Source organism: Lutra lutra, chromosome 13 (genome assembly GCF_902655055.1).
Source record: "Lutra lutra chromosome 13, mLutLut1.2, whole genome shotgun sequence".
NCBI classification, from domain to species: Eukaryota; Metazoa; Chordata; class Mammalia; order Carnivora; family Mustelidae; genus Lutra; species Lutra lutra.
Window position 1 is genome coordinate 41,643,750 of NC_062290.1, and position 18,848 is coordinate 41,662,597.

The window sequence follows — 18,848 nt, forward strand, 5'->3', positions numbered from 1 at the left end:
TGTGTGTGTACAGGTGTTTAAATACCTAGGACACTCTTCATTCCATACAATAGGCTCAGTCATTCTTAATTATCTACCACTAACTAGAACTTTCAGAGGAAAATCAAATAACTAGGGAGATGTTACATTAACATTTGAACTAAAAGTTCTAGGAGTAGGTGGGACGAGTTGATAGACAGGAGCCGTCAAAGTCTTGTTTCTCCCTGGAAGACACACATGACATCTGCACCTAGTCTTCCAGACCACAAAATTTTCTAGAACATCTGAAAGAGACTCTTTTCAAGGAGCTTACTTGTTCAGCGTTGGTTTCTCATCATTAACTGGGGTGATCTCCACTGAAATGGTTTTTAATATCTTATGTTTCCCATCTGACAACTGGACTGTAAAGTCATCAGCAAGGCTCTCTGAGTCATCATGCACATATACCAACTTCATTCCTGGAAGAAGCAGGGAAAAAAAGAGAGAGAGAGAAAGTAAATCTTTCTTATGATTAAGCCATTTCAAAACACACATAATCTTTTTTAATTTCCAAGGTATTGATATCACCAAGAGTTCATTAGTCAGTGCAATTGGGTGAAATTAAACTGTTTTATGAAATAAGACTGCCCTCTTAATTTGGTAAAAATTCATATTTAAATACTTAAATATTTGATAAGGATCTTATTTAGACATCAGTGAGGATAGCATATATTATTTAATACACTGTATGAGAACATGGTTCATTACTTGGGGAAAATTATAGTTAGATATCTACCTCAAGACAAGAACTAAAATAAATTCTAGATGAAGCAAAACTTATATATAAAACTACTTTTCAAAAACCTACACAACATTCACATGAAAATGCAAGAGACTCAGAATAGCCAAAACAATCTTGAAAAGAACAAAGTTGGAGATTCACATTTTTCATTTTCAAAACTTACTATAAAACTATAGTAATCAAGACAGTGTGGAATTGGCATAGAACAGACATGTAAATTAACCTAATAGATAAGAGTCCAGAAATGAAATCTTACATTTACAAGCAACTGATTCTCATCAAGAGCACAGAAACCTTTCAATGAGCAAAGAGTGGTCTTTTCAATAAATAGTGCTAAGACAACTCAAAAGCCACAGACAATAAAAAGAAGTTCGATCCCTACCTCACACTACATACAAAAATTAACTCAGAATTGATAATAGACCTAAATGTGAGAGCTAAACTAGAAAAACTGTTAGAAGAAAACACGAGTAAATCTCTGTGACTTTGAGTAAGGCAATGGTTTCTAGGCAAGACACCAAAAGCACAAGTGACCAAAACAAAACAAAACAAAAGGTAGGTAATTTAGATCTCATGAAAATTAAAAATTTGGGACTGCAAATGATACTATTGAGGAAGTAAAACAACAGCCCACAGAACTGGAGAAAATATTTACAAATCAGATACCTGATAAAGGAGGGTCTAGTATCCCAAACACATTAAGAACTCTTACAACTCTCTCTGCTTGACTTATTTCACTCAGCATAATCTCTTCCAGTCCCGTCCATGTTGCTACAAAACTTGGGTATTCATCCTTTCTTTCTTTCTTTCTTTCTTTTTTTTTTTTTTACAGCTTTATAAACATATATTTTTATCCCCAGGGGTACAGGTCTGCGAATCGCCAGGTTTACACACTTCACAGCACTCACCATAGCACATACCCTCCCCAATATCCATAACCCCACCCCCTCTCCCAACCCCCTCCCCCCATCAACCCTCAGTTTGTTTAGTGAGATTAAGAGTCACTTATGGTTTGTCTCCCTCCCAATCCCATCTTGTTTCATTTACTCTATGGTTTCACTTATTTGTGGAGCATAACAAATAGCATGGAGGACAAGGGGAGATGGAGAGGAGAAGGGAGTTGAGGGAAATTGGAAGGGGAGGTGAACCATGAGAGACTATGGACTCTGAAAAACGATCTGAGAATTTTGAAGGGGTGGGGGGTGGGAGGTTGGGGGCACCAGGTGGTGGGTATTGTAGAGGGCACAGATTGCATGGAGCACTGGGTGTGGTACAAAAATAATGAATACTGTTATGCTGAAAAAATAAAAAAATTAAAAAAAAAATAAAATAAAATAAAATTAAAAAAAAAGAACTCTTACAACTCAATGATAAAATAACTCCCAATTATAAAATGGGCAAAAGATTTGAGTAGATATTTTTCCAAAGAAGATGGATGTCAGGACATAGACAAATAGTCAATGAACTCATGAAAAGATGCTCAACACTATTAGCTATTAGGGAAATGAAATAAAAATCACAATGAGATACTATCTTACACCTACTAGGATGGCTATCTTAAAAAGACAGACAGTAACAAACTTTGGTGAGGATGCAAAGAAACTGGAACTCTCATACATTACTGGTAGGAATGCAAACTGATGCTACTACTTTGGAAAACAGTTCAGCTGTTCCTCAAAATGTTAAACATAGGGTTATCATATGACCCAGCAATTCCACTCCTAGATACAGACCTGAGACAAATGAAGGTACATATCCATGCAAAAACATATATATGAATGTTCACAGTCAAAAGTGAAAGGACAGGATGCCTGGGTGTGGCTTAGTCAGTTAAACACCTGCCTTCAGCTCAGGTCATGATCCCAGAGTCCTGGGATCAAGTCCTGAATGGGGTTCCCTGCTCAGCAGGGAGGCTGCTTCTCCCTCTGCCTGCTGCTCCCCCTGCTTGTGCTCTTTCTCTGACAAATAAATAAATAAATAAATAAATCTTAAAAAAAAAAGTAGTGGAAGTGACCCAAATACCCATCAACTGATGAACAGATTAAATAAATGTGCTATGTCCATACAATAGAATATTTGGCGATAACAGGAATGGCATAGTAGTGACTCATGTTACAATATAGATGAATCTTGAAAACATTGCTAAATAAAAACATTATGTTAAATAGAAGTTACAAAAGCTCATAGATTCTATTTATATGATTCTGCAAGGTCAGAATAAACAAACCTGTGGAGACAAAAAAACAGGTTACTGGTTGCCAAGGGTTGAGGAAGAAAGGGATAAGAGTGTCTGCTAATGAGTATGTTATTTCTTTGGGGGGATAATGGAAGTGTTCTATGATCTAAAAAACCATTAATCGGGATGATGAATACACTAAAAACCGCTGAATGGTAGGTTTTAAAGGGTTGGATATTATGGCATGAGAATTATATCTCATTAAAGCTGTTTTAAATTATTTGGAAGAAAATACAAGTAAATATCTTATGTCTGAATGTAGAGCATCTTCCTAATACAGTAACAAAAGAAAACCACATAAAGAAAAATAATGATAAATTTCACCACTTACAATTTGTGATTTCTGTACTTAAGAACATTAATTAAAAGGCAAATAATAGGGGGAAAACTTACTTGTAACATATGTGACAAAAATATGAGACATCAGTAGTTAATGACCTTTTATAAGTTAGTATAAATGAATAGAAAAATGAGCAAAGGACATTATCAAGTAATTTACAAAAAGGTGAAACATATATAGTCAATAAATATGAAAGTATGGTAAATCTTACTCATACTCCAAGAATTTCAAATTAAGACTAAAACGAGGGACTGTTATTGACTACAAAATTCGCAAAAGTTTTAAAAAAATATCCATTCTTGATTAGGAAACTAAGCATGTTCATGCATATCAAGCAATGGCAATTTTTCCCCAAAAGTATTATGAATGCTCTCCTGTTTTGCCAAGTAATTTCATTATAAAAATTTATGGCAAAAAAAATTTAAGAGATGTGGACTAGGATTTATGTTACAAAAATATACATAAAGCATCTTTATGTGTAACCTGTAATATCAAGAAATGAAAAGCTCTCTGGATATTTAAAAATAGAAGATAGTTGTAAAAAAAATTACAGTGCAACACCCCCATACAATGAAAAGCTGGAGTTATCACAAACATGTTTTCAATTAACATTTAAAAAGTAAGAAGTTTCTTATAGTTGCTAAGAAAAAAAGCCAGATTACATAATGTAGCAGCAATTTTATAAATTCTGTATGTTTGGGGTTAGAGGATGTATGTGAGAATATACTGGAAATTTTTAAAAAATGTAGCCGTAAATGAATCAAAAATAAAATAAAGACAAAAATCTAATCTCTGAGAATGTTACTAAGTTATTGACCAAAGCATTAATTTATGTAAACCATTTATTTTTTCTTCAAAATCATCATATGGTGCAAACTTTACCCAATACACATGCTTATTTAGCCTAGTAATATAATAAGTAATAATATTTAACTGAATTACAAAACAGACTTTGAGAGTACAATTTGAATGATTATTCCTTTTCCTTTGTCCTAAATTTGAAAAGAAGAACACTGTAACAACCTGTTTGTATTATTTGATACACACGGTTATTGATTTGGCAATATCATCACTTAAGCCCCAGAGTTTCTTTCTTTGCAACTGACAAAAACCGAGTAACATATGAATTAACTTTTCAAATTCAAACATGACACGATGTGGCACATCCATTGCAAAATAAACTTGGGGGCAGAGAGCTTAAACTTGTTGTGGAATGGAGAAATGTAGAAAGTAGAAAAAGTGCTAAACTGGTGCTGAAAGGAGCCAGCCCAGGAAAGGGACGATCTGGAGTGCCTGGTGGGTGGGTGGGGAGGTCAGAGGTTACCTTGTTCTGAAGGCACTGTGTTGGCTAACCCAGCAAAGGGGATTCAGGTTGAGGAAACATGTGAAGGCAGGAAGGAGAGTGAGAGTATGCAGTGATTCTAGACCCGCCCTTTTCTCTGATATTTAAAAGTATGTTTATATTTGGAAAATAGGGTAAAATTGATTTTTTTAAAAAAGAGTAATTAAAAAATAATTCAGGCTGCTATTCCCATGTGTCATTTCCTTAAAGAACAAATTATCTCCACTGAGAATAATGTTATTATATGTGGTTCTATATTTGTTTTGAACATAGAAGTTTTGGCCAACAAATCTCTTCAAATTTAGGTCCGTGATCTCAGTAGTTTTAAAAGGAATTTTTTATTATGATATGAAAAAGTTGGAGCTAAAATACCCCAAATCACAAATATCATTTTCTTTAAAGATTTATTTATTTATTGGAGAGAGAGAAAGAGAGAGAGCACAAGCAAGGGGACAGGTAGAGGGAGAAGAGAGAGAGAGAATCTCAAGCAGACTTCCAGCTGAGTGCAGAGCTGATGCAGGGCTTGATCCCACAACCATGAGATCATGACCTGAGCCAAAATCAAGAGTCAGACAGTTAACTGACTGAGGCACCCAGGCACCCCACAAATGTCATTTTTAGTGATGCTCCCAAAGTGAAAGAAAACACTATTTCCTTTTCAACTGTGCACTATCTGTAACTGAGGCTTCATGCCCTACGTGAATCCAGAGCCCAGAGAAAACTCTTGAGAGATAAATGAATAAAGTAGTTGACTGCCATTTCTTCACTTCCTGCATCTGAGGTTTACTATTAGCTTTTCTGGGCTAAATTACTAAATCAACAACAATAAGTGAATTGAAGTGGAACATGATCTACCATTCTTGAGAAGTTCCAAGGAAAAGTTCTGAACGAGTTCATGCTTCCGGCTGGGGTTGACAGGCTGCATATTTTGCGGAAAGTCTTTGCCAAGCACCCTGTTGATGAGGAGGCCATGGCTTGGTTTACGAGTGACACTGAAAAGCAAGAGGTCCTTGGGAAGGTCGAGATCAGCAGCATCGATGACGGAGGTATCCAGTTCTTTCATCTGACCCTCACACACCTGAGCAAAAACAAGTCGGCATGTCAGCTGTGTCAAAATAACATTTGTCTTTCTTTTAGCAAGTTGCTTCAAAGAAATGATTTTAAGATATCCTATTACAAATTTTCTATGAAATGTGTGTGTAATGAGTCCTAAAAAGAAATGGCTGGTTTAACATGAGCTTAGAAAAGAATAAATCTATTAATCTCTCTCAGGTTTTCTCTGAAGATTTCAAAGCAGTATATTCATTTTCCTAAAGAACAAAAGATACACACACACACAAACACACACACACAAATCCCCCCCCCCCCCCCATAATTCAAAGCTCAGGGGAAAAGCAATCAAAAGAATGCTTGCTTTCTGGAAGTCACAGAGTTCAACTGTAAAACTAAGTGTGGACCTTTCACCTTCAGATCCTAATCTGTTATTTTAACCTCCTGAATCTTGCTGCTTTCACAATTCTTGTTTCTGCTTCAGAAATGGTGTGGATGTCTGCTATGTGCACTGGGGGTATTTTATGTTTCTCATTTTTCTATTTTCTCATTCTCTTTCTCTATTCTATTTCTCATTCTCATTCTCTGTTTTCTCATCACAGGAAAACCTTCTGTACTTCAGTTGCAATGAACAACAATCGAGAAGGAGGCTTGTGGATGCCCAACAGTGTTTATTTTAATTCAGGGTCCCTCACCTCTCCCCAACCCTCATGCCTCAAACTTTCCTGAACCACCTCCTCCCACCCCCAGATCCCACTCCGGGTTTCATAATCCTTTAAATACAAAGAGAATGGACTGTTTTTCATCTCAGGTAGCCTCCAGCCATTTAGAACTTGACATGGTACTTAGCTGTCTTGATCTTTTTCTCATAGCAAGAATGAAGAGAACAAAGAAATATCTGTTTCATCTTTTGAAACAAAGCAAGACCTAAATAATCAGACTGTATACATCGAACAGATGCTGACTGGTAATCTGCAAGGCACTGGGCCTCGTGCTGTGGGGAATGAAATATTCTAATGAGTCAAAGTCGGATGAGACCATGAAGGCCTGTCCATCGGTGATTATAATACAACAAGAAAATTATCTAGTGATACTAAATATGGATAAACAGGAAGTGCAAAAGGGTGGAGGAGACCAGGAGTGTCTTCATGGCAGAGTGGGCATGTTAGCCTTGAAGGATACATAAAGTTTAGGTTTGTGAAAATGCCCGTTCTCTCGAGCCTCTCTTACTGGGAGGCTTCCCGCGACTAGCGTCTACTGCGCTTGTGTGAAGAAGAATCGCTTGCCATGCTGATACCTGGGCCAAAATGATGTTGGTTTCCTTATAGCTGGCCTTCCCTATTAAAGACAAAGATGGCATCATAATTTAATGTGCAATGATATAACTATGAAAGCATCTTTGATGGTAGCTTGGCTTTTTCTCCAAAAATTTTCATAAAGCCACTGAAAATATGTCCTCATTACCCTTCTTCCTAAAGCTTAGGACTCCTGGACTCACTATATAGCTCATTCCTTTCTCATTTATCAGATGGTAAATTACTTCACAACATGACCGGGAAATTTCACTGAAAAATTGGGATTCTTTTTTGCACATTTCATTTACTGAGATCCTAAATAAAAGGTTTAGATCAATATGCACAAAATGCAGAAACTCACTAGTAGAGCCACTTGAAACGAATTAGGATATCTTAAAACCTCATATTTTTTGGCAAGTTGCAGCCCAACTTGATGGAAGCTTGACTGTCTACAAGATAAACAGACTTTCCCCAAGAAAGCATAATAAATAGGGCTATTTTTTAAAAAATCACTTGAAGCTTAAAGCCAGCTCTGGCAGTAACACATAGGGCTCCCTATCTGATACCCTCCAACAGCTTCTCTAAGGAGTGCCCAGGTAAAAAGCATGATTACTTTCAGAGAAGGAAAAGGGACAATTTCCCAGTGGCCTAATTATTTCAGAAACTCTAGCTCTGCATAGATACAAGACAACAGAGGTAGATATAGAAGGAATCATTTGTAGAGTTTCTTCTCTCTCTCGTAATTACTGAAGTGCTCTCCAGAGGAACCCACATGCCAAGAGAAAGGGAAGGTCAGGAGCTGGGTCTTAAGTCTCTTGGGGAGATGACTCTCAGATACCATTAAGAGTCAGTAGACAATTCAAATCAAATAAAGACTTTTGCATTTAGAATTTGATACTTTTCAGTGACGAATAAGGCTAGATAATGGCTTCAAAATAGATCTTTGCTTTGGTAAATGTCAGAAAAAAGATGGTAAACCTAACAATAATACAAATGAGACCTATTTACTAAGGGACTAGTATGTGCCTGACCATCTTGTTCATCATGATTACCCCTTAAGGATTTGATACACATTTTGCAGATAAGGAAACAGAAGTATAGAGAGAAATAGCTTATCTGGGGTCCTACAGCCAGTAAACAGCAATACCCAAACGCTTCTTATTCCAAAGCCTGTGTTCCTCTATTTAATCAAGATTTGCTGTACATATTTCTGAATTAAATAATTGTATGTAAAATATAGAATTGTTTTAAAAGACTACATGCTGATATGGAAAGGTTTCCAATATACAAAATTAGGTTTTTCTAAAAAGTGGAGAGTAGTAGGTATAATATGACCCCTGATTTATAAGTAAATACAGAAAAATTGCATATATATATAATATATATACACACACACACACACACATACATACATACAAACACATATTATTGGCATTTGGACAAATTATTTCTGAGGAATTACTAAAAAGTCAATGGGGAGTGGATATGGGTAGAGGCTGTAGAAGAGGGAGACTTTCATATTTCATATTTCACTGCATATGTTCCTCAATATTTTAACTTGTATAACTACATATTTTATTATTATGTTTTTAAAGACAACAGATGTTATCTGAGGAGTGATATTACGGCCATTTTAACTATCTATATGAATTTTTAAATAAAACTAAAAAACATCATGTAAAAATAGTTTTAAAACTACAGAAAAAGAATGATTCAAATTGTATTTTTTTCATTTCATCTATCTTTATAAATAGCTACATAAAGGAGCGCCTGGGTGCCTCAGTTGGTTACGCGTCTGACTCTTGGTTTTGCCTCAGGTCATGATCTTGGGGTAGTGAGATCGAGGCCCCCTGTCAGGCTCTGCACTCATCTCAAAGTCTACTTTGAGGATTCTCTCTCTGCCTCTCCCTCTGCCCCTCCTGCTCATGCACCCTCTCTCTCTCATTCTCTTTTTCTCTCAAAATGAATAAATCTTTAAAAATAGCCATATGGGACACCTGGGTGGCTCAGTCATTAAGCATCTGCCTTCAACTTGGGTCATGATTCCAGGGGTCCTGGGATCGAGTCCCCACATTGGGCTCCCTGCTCAGTAGGAAGCCTGCTTCTCCCTCTCCCAGTCCCCCTGCTAGTGTTCCCTCTCTCTCTGTGTCTCTGTCAAATAAATAAATAAAATCTTTTAAAAAATAAATAAAAATTAAAAAATAAAAATAGCTATATGAAAAGATGCCTTAATATATGTGAATTGAGAGTGCTTGTCATGATAGCATTGGTTTAGAGAGCATGCTATGGAATCAAACTGCCTGGGGGCAAATCTCCTATGTACCATTCCCTATATGCCAATTATTTCCAAGCTCTGTGATCTTGGGCCACAGAATTAACCTCTCTGTGCCTCATTTTTGCAGTTACTAAAAGGCAATCATAATAATACCATCACTGTAAAAGCCTTGTAAGCCTTTCCATGAGTACATGTAAAGGACTCGAAATACCACCTACAACCTAGTAAGTACAAAATCCTGTATCAATGCAACTATAAGTCCATTCATGCAGTTCTATATGCTTGCAATTACCATCATTACTACTAGAATAATATTCTTCAAGTAACTGTATTCTAGAATATAGGTGACTGTTCTCCCCATTCCTTTTCAACTTAATGTAGTAAGTGCACCTGGACCAATATAAATGAACTAGGTGAAAATAAAATCAGAAAATGATTTAAAAAAGAAGAAACTGAAAAATCCCGTTATGTTTCTTACAGTAATATTCTGCACTACAAAGTCAGGAGCTTCGTCATTCGTGGGGTTGATGATAATGTGAAATGGTATCTCCAAGGAGCGTCGCTTCCCATCTGTGACGTACACCGTGAACTGGTCTGCCGTTGGTTCCATCCTCAGATGCCTGGCCTGCACGTAGTTAATGTGCAAAGCCTTCATGTCTTTCCACCAGAATGAAGCTAGAACACACCAACATGGAGCAGGTCAATATGAAATATATATATATGTATATACATATATATACACACACACACACATATATGTATGTATATATGTATACATACACACATATATATATACATTTATATATATATAATATATATATTATATATATATAATATATATATATATATATATACACATTTTTTTCTTCCCCCCCAAGATACTGGTTTTTAACCCTTAACCCAATAGTTTATTTCTCAGAAAAGCAAATAAGAGATCGGTACAATTGATCTAAGAATCAGCTATCAGGGGCTGCTATAGTGTCTTCTGCATCAGCATAAATACAGATATCCATAAATCATAGGGAAGGATTAAAATTTGCATGGAGAACAGAAAGGTGGTAACCGCTAACCGGGATATGTAGGGACTTTGTGACTGTTCTTTATATTGTTGCAATGAATGTAAGCAAGACCTTCCCTCAATTAAAATCACTGCTCCCATATAAATAGTTCTTGTCCTGCTTGAATAAAAAAGAGACCATCTCTTTCATATGAAGGCGAAACAAGAGCCAGTCAGTCATCTGCCTACTTGACATACACATCAAGCGACAGGTTGGATTGAGTGGAATTAGCTGACCTGCTATTTTGACATCGCCTTAAATCAAAAAGAGAAAAATGCTCTACGTTGAGCATTAAGTCACAGACCAAACTGTGTACCTTTAATGCAATAAATCTTCCCCCCGCCAGCTTTATTGAGATATAACTGCCATGTAACATTGTAAGTTTAAGATTTAGTTAACACATTATCCACCTCACGTGATTACTGTTTTGTTGTTGTTATAGTGGGAACATTAAAATTCTACTCTCAAATCAACTTTAAAGTATACAATATAGTATTAATTATAGTCACCATGCTGTACCTTAGCTTCCTGGAAATTATTCATTTTATAACTGAAAGTTTGTACCCTTCAACCACCCTCTCTCCATTTTCCCCCACCCGTCAGCCCCTGGTAACCACTATCCTATGAGTTTCTACAAATTCAATGGTCTTAGGTTCCACATGTAAGTGAGATCATACAGTACTTGTCTTTCCCTAATGAATTTCACTTGGCATAATGCCCTCGAGGTCCATATATGTTCTGCAAATGGCAGGATTTCCTTCTTGTCATGGCTGTATAATATTCTATTACATATTTATATAACATTTCCTTATCCATTCATCTATCAGTGGACATTTAAGTTGTTTCCATGTGTTGGCTATTGTGAATAATGTTGCAATAAACATGGGAGTATAGATATTTCTTCAATAGCCTGTTTTCATTTCCTATACACCCAGAAGTGGAATTGCTACATCACATGGTAGTTCTATTTTTAATTTTTTGAGGAATCTCCATAGTGGCTGTGCCAATTCACATTCTCACCAACAGTTCACAAGCATTTTCGTCACATCCTCACCAGCATTTGTTATCTCTTGTCTTTTTGATAAGAGCTATTTCTAACAGGTGGGAGGTGATACCTCTTGTGGTTTAGATCGACATTTCTCTGATGATGAGTGATGTTGAGCACCTTTTCTTGTACCTGTTTGCCATTTGTTCATCTTCTTTGGAGAAATGTCTATCCAAATCTTCTGCCCATTTTTAAATCAGATTATTTAGATTCCTTTGCTATTGAACTGTAAGAATACCTTATATATTTAGGTATTAATCCCTTATCAGATATATGGGTTACAAATATTTTCTCCCATGCTGCAGACTGCCTTTCCATTTTGTTGTTTCTTTTGCTCTGCAGAAGTTTTTTCGTTTGATATAGTCCTACTTTGTTGATTTTTGCATTTGTTGCTTTTGGTGTGAAATCCAAAAAACCATTGCCAAGACCAATGTCAAGGGGTTTACCACCTCCATTTTCTTCTAGAAGTTTCATGATCTCGGGTTTTATATTCAAGTCTTTGAGTTCATTTTTTTTTAGCATGGTGTAAGGCAGTGGTCCATTTTCATTCTTTTGCATACTGCTGTCCAGTTTTCCCAACACCATTTATTGTCTTTTTCCATTTGTATATTGTTGGCTCTTCTGTCATGAATTAAATGACCATATATGAGTGCATTTACTTCTAAGCTCTCTGTACTGTTCTATGGACCTACATGCCTATTTTTAAGCCAGCACCATACTGTTTTGATTAGTATAGCTTTGTAATATAGTTTGAAATCAGATAACATGATGACTCCAGCTTTGTTCTTTCTCAGGATTGCTTTGGCAATTCAGGGCCTTTTGTGGCTCCATAGAAATTTTAGCACTGATTTTTCTATTCCTGTGAAAAATGTCGTTTGAATTTTGATAGTGATTGCCTTGAATCTATAAACGGCTTTGGGTAGTATGGACATTTTAACAACATTAACACTTTCAATTCATGGATATATCTTTCCATTTTTTCTGTCTTTCTCAAGTTCTTCCATCAAGACATCAATTCTATGTCTTACAGTTTTTGGTGTATAAATCTTTCACTTCCTTGGTTAAACTTACTCCTAAGTATTCTATTGTTTTTTATGTTATTGTAATTGAAATTGTTTTATTTCTTTTTCAGATAGTTCATCGTTGGTGTATAGAAATACAACTGATCTTTTTATGTTGATTTTGTATCCTAAAACTACTTAATTTGCTGACCTGTTCTACAGTTTTTTGGTGAAATCTTTAAAAATTTTTTACTTCTTTAAAAAATTTTTACATATAATATCATCTATAAACAGAGCCAATTTTACTTCTTCCATTTCTTTTGACGCCTTTTATTTCTTTTTCTTGCCTAATTACTCTGGCTGGGACTTTCAGTATTATGTTGAATAGGAATGGTAAGAGTGGGCATACTTGTTTTGGTTCTCATCTTGGAGAGTAAGTTTTTAACCATTCACTATTGAGTAGGATGCTAGCTGTAATTTTGTCCTTTATGCCTTTTATTATGTTGCAGTATATTCCTTCTATACCAAATTTGTTGACAGTTTTTATTATAAAACACTGTTGAATTTTACAAATGCTTTTTTAGTATCGATAGAGATGATCATAGAATTTTTGTCCTTTCTATCAATGTAGTGAAACGCATTTATTGATTTGCTCATGTTGACCACCCTTGTATCCCAGGTGTAATTTCCTCTTAATCATGTGTATGATTTTTTTTTAACGTGCTACTGAATTCAGTTTGTTAATATTTTGTAGGGAATTTTTGCATCTATAGTCTTCAGGGATATTGGTCTGGTTTCTTTTTATAGTATCCTTACCTGGCTTTGGTATCAGGGTAATTCTGGTGTTAAAAATGAGTTTGGGAGTTTTTCCTCCTATTTGATTTTTTTTGCAAGAGCTTAAATATGGTGTTAACTCTTCTTTAAAAATTCAATAGAACCAGTAAAGACATCTGGTCCTCGGCTTTTCTTGCTTAGAGGTTTTTGGTTACTGATTAAATCTCCTTACTCGTTATTGGTCTATTCAGGGTTTTTAGTTCACAACTCAGACTTGGTGGTTGGTAGGTTGTATGCTTCTAGGAATTTATCCATTTCTTTAAGATTGTCTAATTTGTTGATGCATAATTGTTCATAATAGTCTCTTATGATCCTCTGTATATCTGTGACATCAGTTGTAATATCTCTTCTTTCATTTCAAGCTTTATTTATTTAAGTTCTCTCTTTTACATGGTAAGGATAGGTGAAGGTTTGCCAATTTCATTTATCCTTTTGAAAATCATGTCCTAGTTTCATTAATCTTTTCTATTGTTCTTCTAATCTCTACTTCATTTATTTTTACCGTGATCTTTTCTCCTTTCTGCTAACTTTAGGTTTATTTTGTTCTTATTTTCCTAGTTCCTTGAGTTATAAAGTTAGGCTGTTTATTTGAGGTTTTTTGTTGTTTTTTGTTTTTTTTATTTTTTTATTTTATTTTTTTTTAAGATTTTATTTATTTGATAGACAGAGATCACAAGTAGACGGGGAGGCAGGCAGAGAGAGAGAGAGTGAGAGAGAGGGAAGCAGGCTCCCTGCTGAGCAGAGAGCCCGATGTGGGGCTCGATCCCAGGACCCTGAGATCATGACCTGAGCTGAAGGCAGCAGCTTAACCCACTGAGCCACACAGGTGCCCCTGTTTTTTGTTTTTTTAATGGCAGCAATTATTACTATAACTTTCCCTCTTAGCACTGCTTTTGCTGCATCTGAGATATTTTGGTATGTTGTGTTTCCATTTATGTTTTGAGATCTTCTTTCCTTTTTCCAGTTTTATTAAGACATAATTGACATACATCACTGTGTAAATTTAAGGTGTAGAGCATGAGGGTCTGATTTACATATATGGTGAAATGATTACAACAGGTTCAGCTAATATCCATCTTCTCTTATAGATGTGATTAAAAAAGAAAGGAAAAAAAGAAACAAAATTTTCCCTTGTGATAAGAACTCAGGATTTTGTTTTGTTTTGTTTTGTTTTGTTTTAATTTTTTTATTTTTTCAGCATAACAGTATTCATTATTTTTGCACCACACCCAGTGCTCCATGCAATCCGTGCCCTCTACAATACCCACCACCTGGTGCCCCCAACCTCCCACCCCCCACCCCTTCAAAATTCTCAGATCGTTTTTCAGGGGATTTTTTTTTTTTATTTCATCTTTGACTCACTGGTTGTTCAGGAGTATCTTCATTTACACATACTTGTGAATTTTCTACTTTTCCTCCATTATTGATTTTAATTTCATACCATTGTGGTTAGAAAAGATACTTGGTATGACTTTGTTCTTTTAAAATTTGCTAAGACTTATTTTGTGACAGATCATATGATCTATCCTGGAGAATGTTCCACATATGTTTGAGAAAAATGTGGATTCTGCATTTGTTGGATGGAATGTAATGTATATGTCTACTGGGTTCCTTTGGTTTAATATACAGTTTAAGTCCACTATTTCCTTGTTGATTTTCCAGCAGATGATCTACCCACTGTTGAAAGTGGAATACTGAAGTCCCCTACTATTATTGCATTGTTGTCATTACTTCCTTCAGATCTGTTAGCATATGCTTAATATTTTAAGGTGTTCCAATGTTGTATGCATGTAAGTTTACAACTGTCATATTCTCTTGAGGAATTGACTCCCTTGTCATTTTACAGTGATCCTCTTTGTCTCTTGTTACAGTTTTGACTTAAAGTCTATTTTATCTGTTATAAGGACATTTTTCTCTCTTTTGATTTCAATTTGTATGGAATATTTTTTTCCCATTCCTTCATTTTTGAGCCTATGTGTGTCCCTGAACCTGAAGTTAGTCTCTCGTAGGCACCAAATAGTTGTTTTTGTTTTGTTTTTCTTTATATCCAATCAGTCACTCTATTAATGCAACTAATCTTTTTTTTTTTTAAAGATTTTATTTATTTATTTGACAGAGAGAAATCACAAGTAGGCAGAGAGGCAGGCAGAGAGAGAGGAGGAAGCAGGCTCCCTGCTGAGCAGAAAGCCTGATGTGGGGCTCGAACCCAGGACCTGGGATCATGACCTGAGCCGAAGGCAGCGGCTTAACCCACTGAGCCACCCAGGCGCCCCATAATGCAACTAATCTTAAACCCAGCCTTTCTCATAGTTAACCTGAATATGCCCCAAAAAGTTCTTAAAAAATCATTTAGTTCATTTATTTCTAAGGTGTTATCTTTGGATAAATAAATAAAGTGTATTTGAATAATTTTTATTTTATTAAATAAAAAAAGTGTATTTGAATAATTTTTATTTTAGTTGTTTTTGCCTGAAATACAAGAGCTATTTAAATATCTGAGATACAATTTGGTTCCAAAATTAAAGTCATCACCTTCAACATTTCAGGCTCTCTTTCTGTTATACCCCTGATACATATCCTAATCTTTTCTGCCAATGTCTAGTAAAAGTGCTAAAAGTTTGAGAGGAGACCTATAAACTCCCACCAGACTTATTCTATCACAGTATTCTGTGTTGCTCTGAAGGTCTTTTAAAATGTTCTTTCTTCCCTACTTATTCTTATAGGTTTCATAAGTGAAATTCCATTTTATTTGAAGTAAACTCCCATATGTGGGGCACTTCAAGATAGAAAATTAAAATGAAAAACAGCACGATTCAAAAGTACCCACTATAATAACAATTCCTTGAGTGTACATAGTGCTCTGAACATTTCTGAAGTTCCTACGCAGTCATTAAGCATGATCTAGCCAGTTAGAAACGTAGACATAGGCGAGTTATCACCGGTCACTAAGCCATGACTTACCTATGCTTACACCCATGTTGCTTTTTTCAAAACCTGCAGAAGGAAGTGTGTTCTCAAGGTAGCCAAACTGGGGAGGAGAAACCAAAACAAATTCCAAGTCGTCTCCTGCAGTGTCAGGGTCAGTGGCGGACAAATGGTTAATGGTAAGGGCTGCAGAGAAACCCTCATCTACCACGAACATGGTACCTGCATGCAAATAACAACGCAATTACAATTTAGCATGAAATCCTCTAATCAGAATAGTGAAAACAAAAGGGAGTGATTGCAATTCCAATTCAGAGAAGCCTCCCATATGCAAATATACTTCCAAATATACTTCCATGGGAAATGTTCATTTCCTTTGGCATAATTTTTCCTTACAGTGAAAATATTCAGGGGTAATGGGTGGAATTTAATTTGACTTGTGGAATTATATTTTTTTTCTTGTACAAGCAAGCCAGACAATAATGGAAAGACAGCAGAAATACTAAACGCTCTAGGACAGCCCTTTAGTCATTCTCAAGGAACTCTGATTTCCCTTGTGCCTCTATAGAAGTGACAAATGAAAATAAGAATTGCCAAACCATTTTAATGATAAGCCACTAAATGTAGTTTATGTACTCTTCAAGATCAGTTGCTACCTCTGTTTGTCAGAGCGTTAATTGCCTGCGAGCTATTATGAATTGCTCATAACGAACATTTTTTCATGCCTTGGTGCTTAATTATTCTGCAGGGATAATGCTTCCTTTCCAGAACATTGCTTGGGAGATAGCTTGCAAATTACAATGACATCCATACATATGCTTGTATTTTTTTTTCTAAGAGACAGAACATATACATAATGCCTAAGAAGCGATGACTTTCTAAAAAGCAAATAAGGTTAAATGTATATAAATGGCCTCTCTGGTATTTTCATTCTGCTCTAATAGAAATTATTATGGCTAAAATAAATTACTCTCTCTCCAGCAGGCAAATGATATTTTCCCACGTGAAATAAAACCAGAATATTCGAGGATTCCAAATGTTGTCCTCATCCCAACACATGCTCACTCACATGCAAACACACTCGCATTCTCTCTCCACACAGAATTACGCACATATTTAAACAAATAAATTCTTTTGCCTTGTTATCTTTTATAAATATGGAGTTTTCTAGAAATTGTGCGGAGGCAATTCTCGCAGGCAATTCTGCGTGGTAGTTTTCCATTTTAACTATAAGTCAAGTGCACTACTTCACTAAACCACAGGCATGATACGAGATGAAATGATGGAACGTTGATAGAAAAAAACACTGTCACCTATTGCAATTGAAGGCGATTGGTTGTCCACTGGCTGCACCGTGATATTGAGGTCATACACCGGGAAGGACTCATGAGGACGAACAGATGGATGAGGCCCATTGTAGCAACAGCCATTCACAAAAGGGCCGGCTTCTCCATCCGAAACCACCAACGTAATGGTATCCAAACAAGGCACCAGGCCAATCTCACCACCTGCAAGACACAACTACAGCTAAAACCTGACTTTCTTTAAAAATATAGAATACTAAGATGAAATCCACCCACACCTCTTCTACAAGCAAGAGTGGCGAGGAAAGAGCCTCAGGTGGCTAACACAGAATACTCAGTTTTATGGCTGGGAAAGAAAATCGTCATGAAAATAACAAAGAAACATGCTTGCCTATCTCTTGCCTCTGGTGAAATCCTTGACAGCCATCTCTGGGCATATGGAGGGGCAAAAGGGGCTAAAAAGAGTCTGACCATTCACAAATGAACAAGGGACAGGCACCAAGCTCACCTAGTGATGGTTTCGTTCTTCCTAATTGTTTAGTGTTAGGAGACCAACCTCAGGGAGAGCAGAAGGCACCCTTGTCCTTCCAACTGCATTGTCTTCCCATTTACTACCTTAAATGGACAACCATCACCACACCACTGCAGTTAGGAGAAGAAGCTGGGAAGGAAGAGTAGAAAGACTAGGAAGATGAACCACATTTTTGTCATTTGTTTCAATATTTTCCTTGTTATATAACAGCCAAGATGTTAGCAAAATAGCAACAGGACATGGGGAAAAAGTGGTATTTATTTTTTTTTTCTCTTATTCTTTAGGGCTATGCGTAGGGATTTCATAGGGCCCCAAATGAAGCAGTGAGAGGAAGTCAGAAAAAAAACAAACGTCAGGATTAGAGAGAGTTTATCAGCAAAACGGCCGATCTGCTCTTGGGTCACTAATAGCACAGAGGTAGAAGCATTCACTACCCACAGGACACAAAAATTCTGCAGACGTGCTTCTGGTAATTCTCATGCATCACATTGAAAGTGCCACGAGGGAAGCAATTTTGTTTGAGTTTTGATGAGATAAGAGCACAAAAGATCAGGGATGTCATCTCTTTTCACAAGACACATTGGTCAAATCTACACAGTACTGTGCTTGGCATTATTCTACCTTACTTAATGACAAGGAAAATCAAGAGATGGTATCACCGAGCCACCACAGGATTGGAGAATGAGAAAACTGGGCTCATAAGAAAAAACAAAGTTGGCATGGAGAGAATTAGAATTAAATAATAAGCCTTTAATGTTAGAAGCAGTAACAAATAAGATGCCTCTCATTTATTCATATTTATAAAAAATAAATTGACATAAAACGAATTTATTTCTCATTCATGGTAAATA

At 36.1% G+C, this 18,848-nt stretch overlaps 1 protein-coding gene across 1 annotated transcript in view; it reads right to left on the bottom strand.

The window, feature by feature from the left end:
* Nucleotides 1-18,848, bottom strand: part of FREM1 (FRAS1 related extracellular matrix 1) — a 175,368-nt gene that overhangs the window by 62,606 nt on the left and 93,914 nt on the right. The window contains exons 18-22 of the mRNA XM_047700950.1: nucleotides 17,475-17,669; nucleotides 16,198-16,383; nucleotides 9,777-9,973; nucleotides 5,534-5,756; nucleotides 293-437 (exon numbers count right to left, since the gene is read on the bottom strand). Of these exons, the coding sequence (XP_047556906.1) occupies nucleotides 293-437; nucleotides 5,534-5,756; nucleotides 9,777-9,973; nucleotides 16,198-16,383; nucleotides 17,475-17,669 (946 nt within the window). The remainder of the gene's footprint in view (nucleotides 1-292; nucleotides 438-5,533; nucleotides 5,757-9,776; nucleotides 9,974-16,197; nucleotides 16,384-17,474; nucleotides 17,670-18,848) is intronic.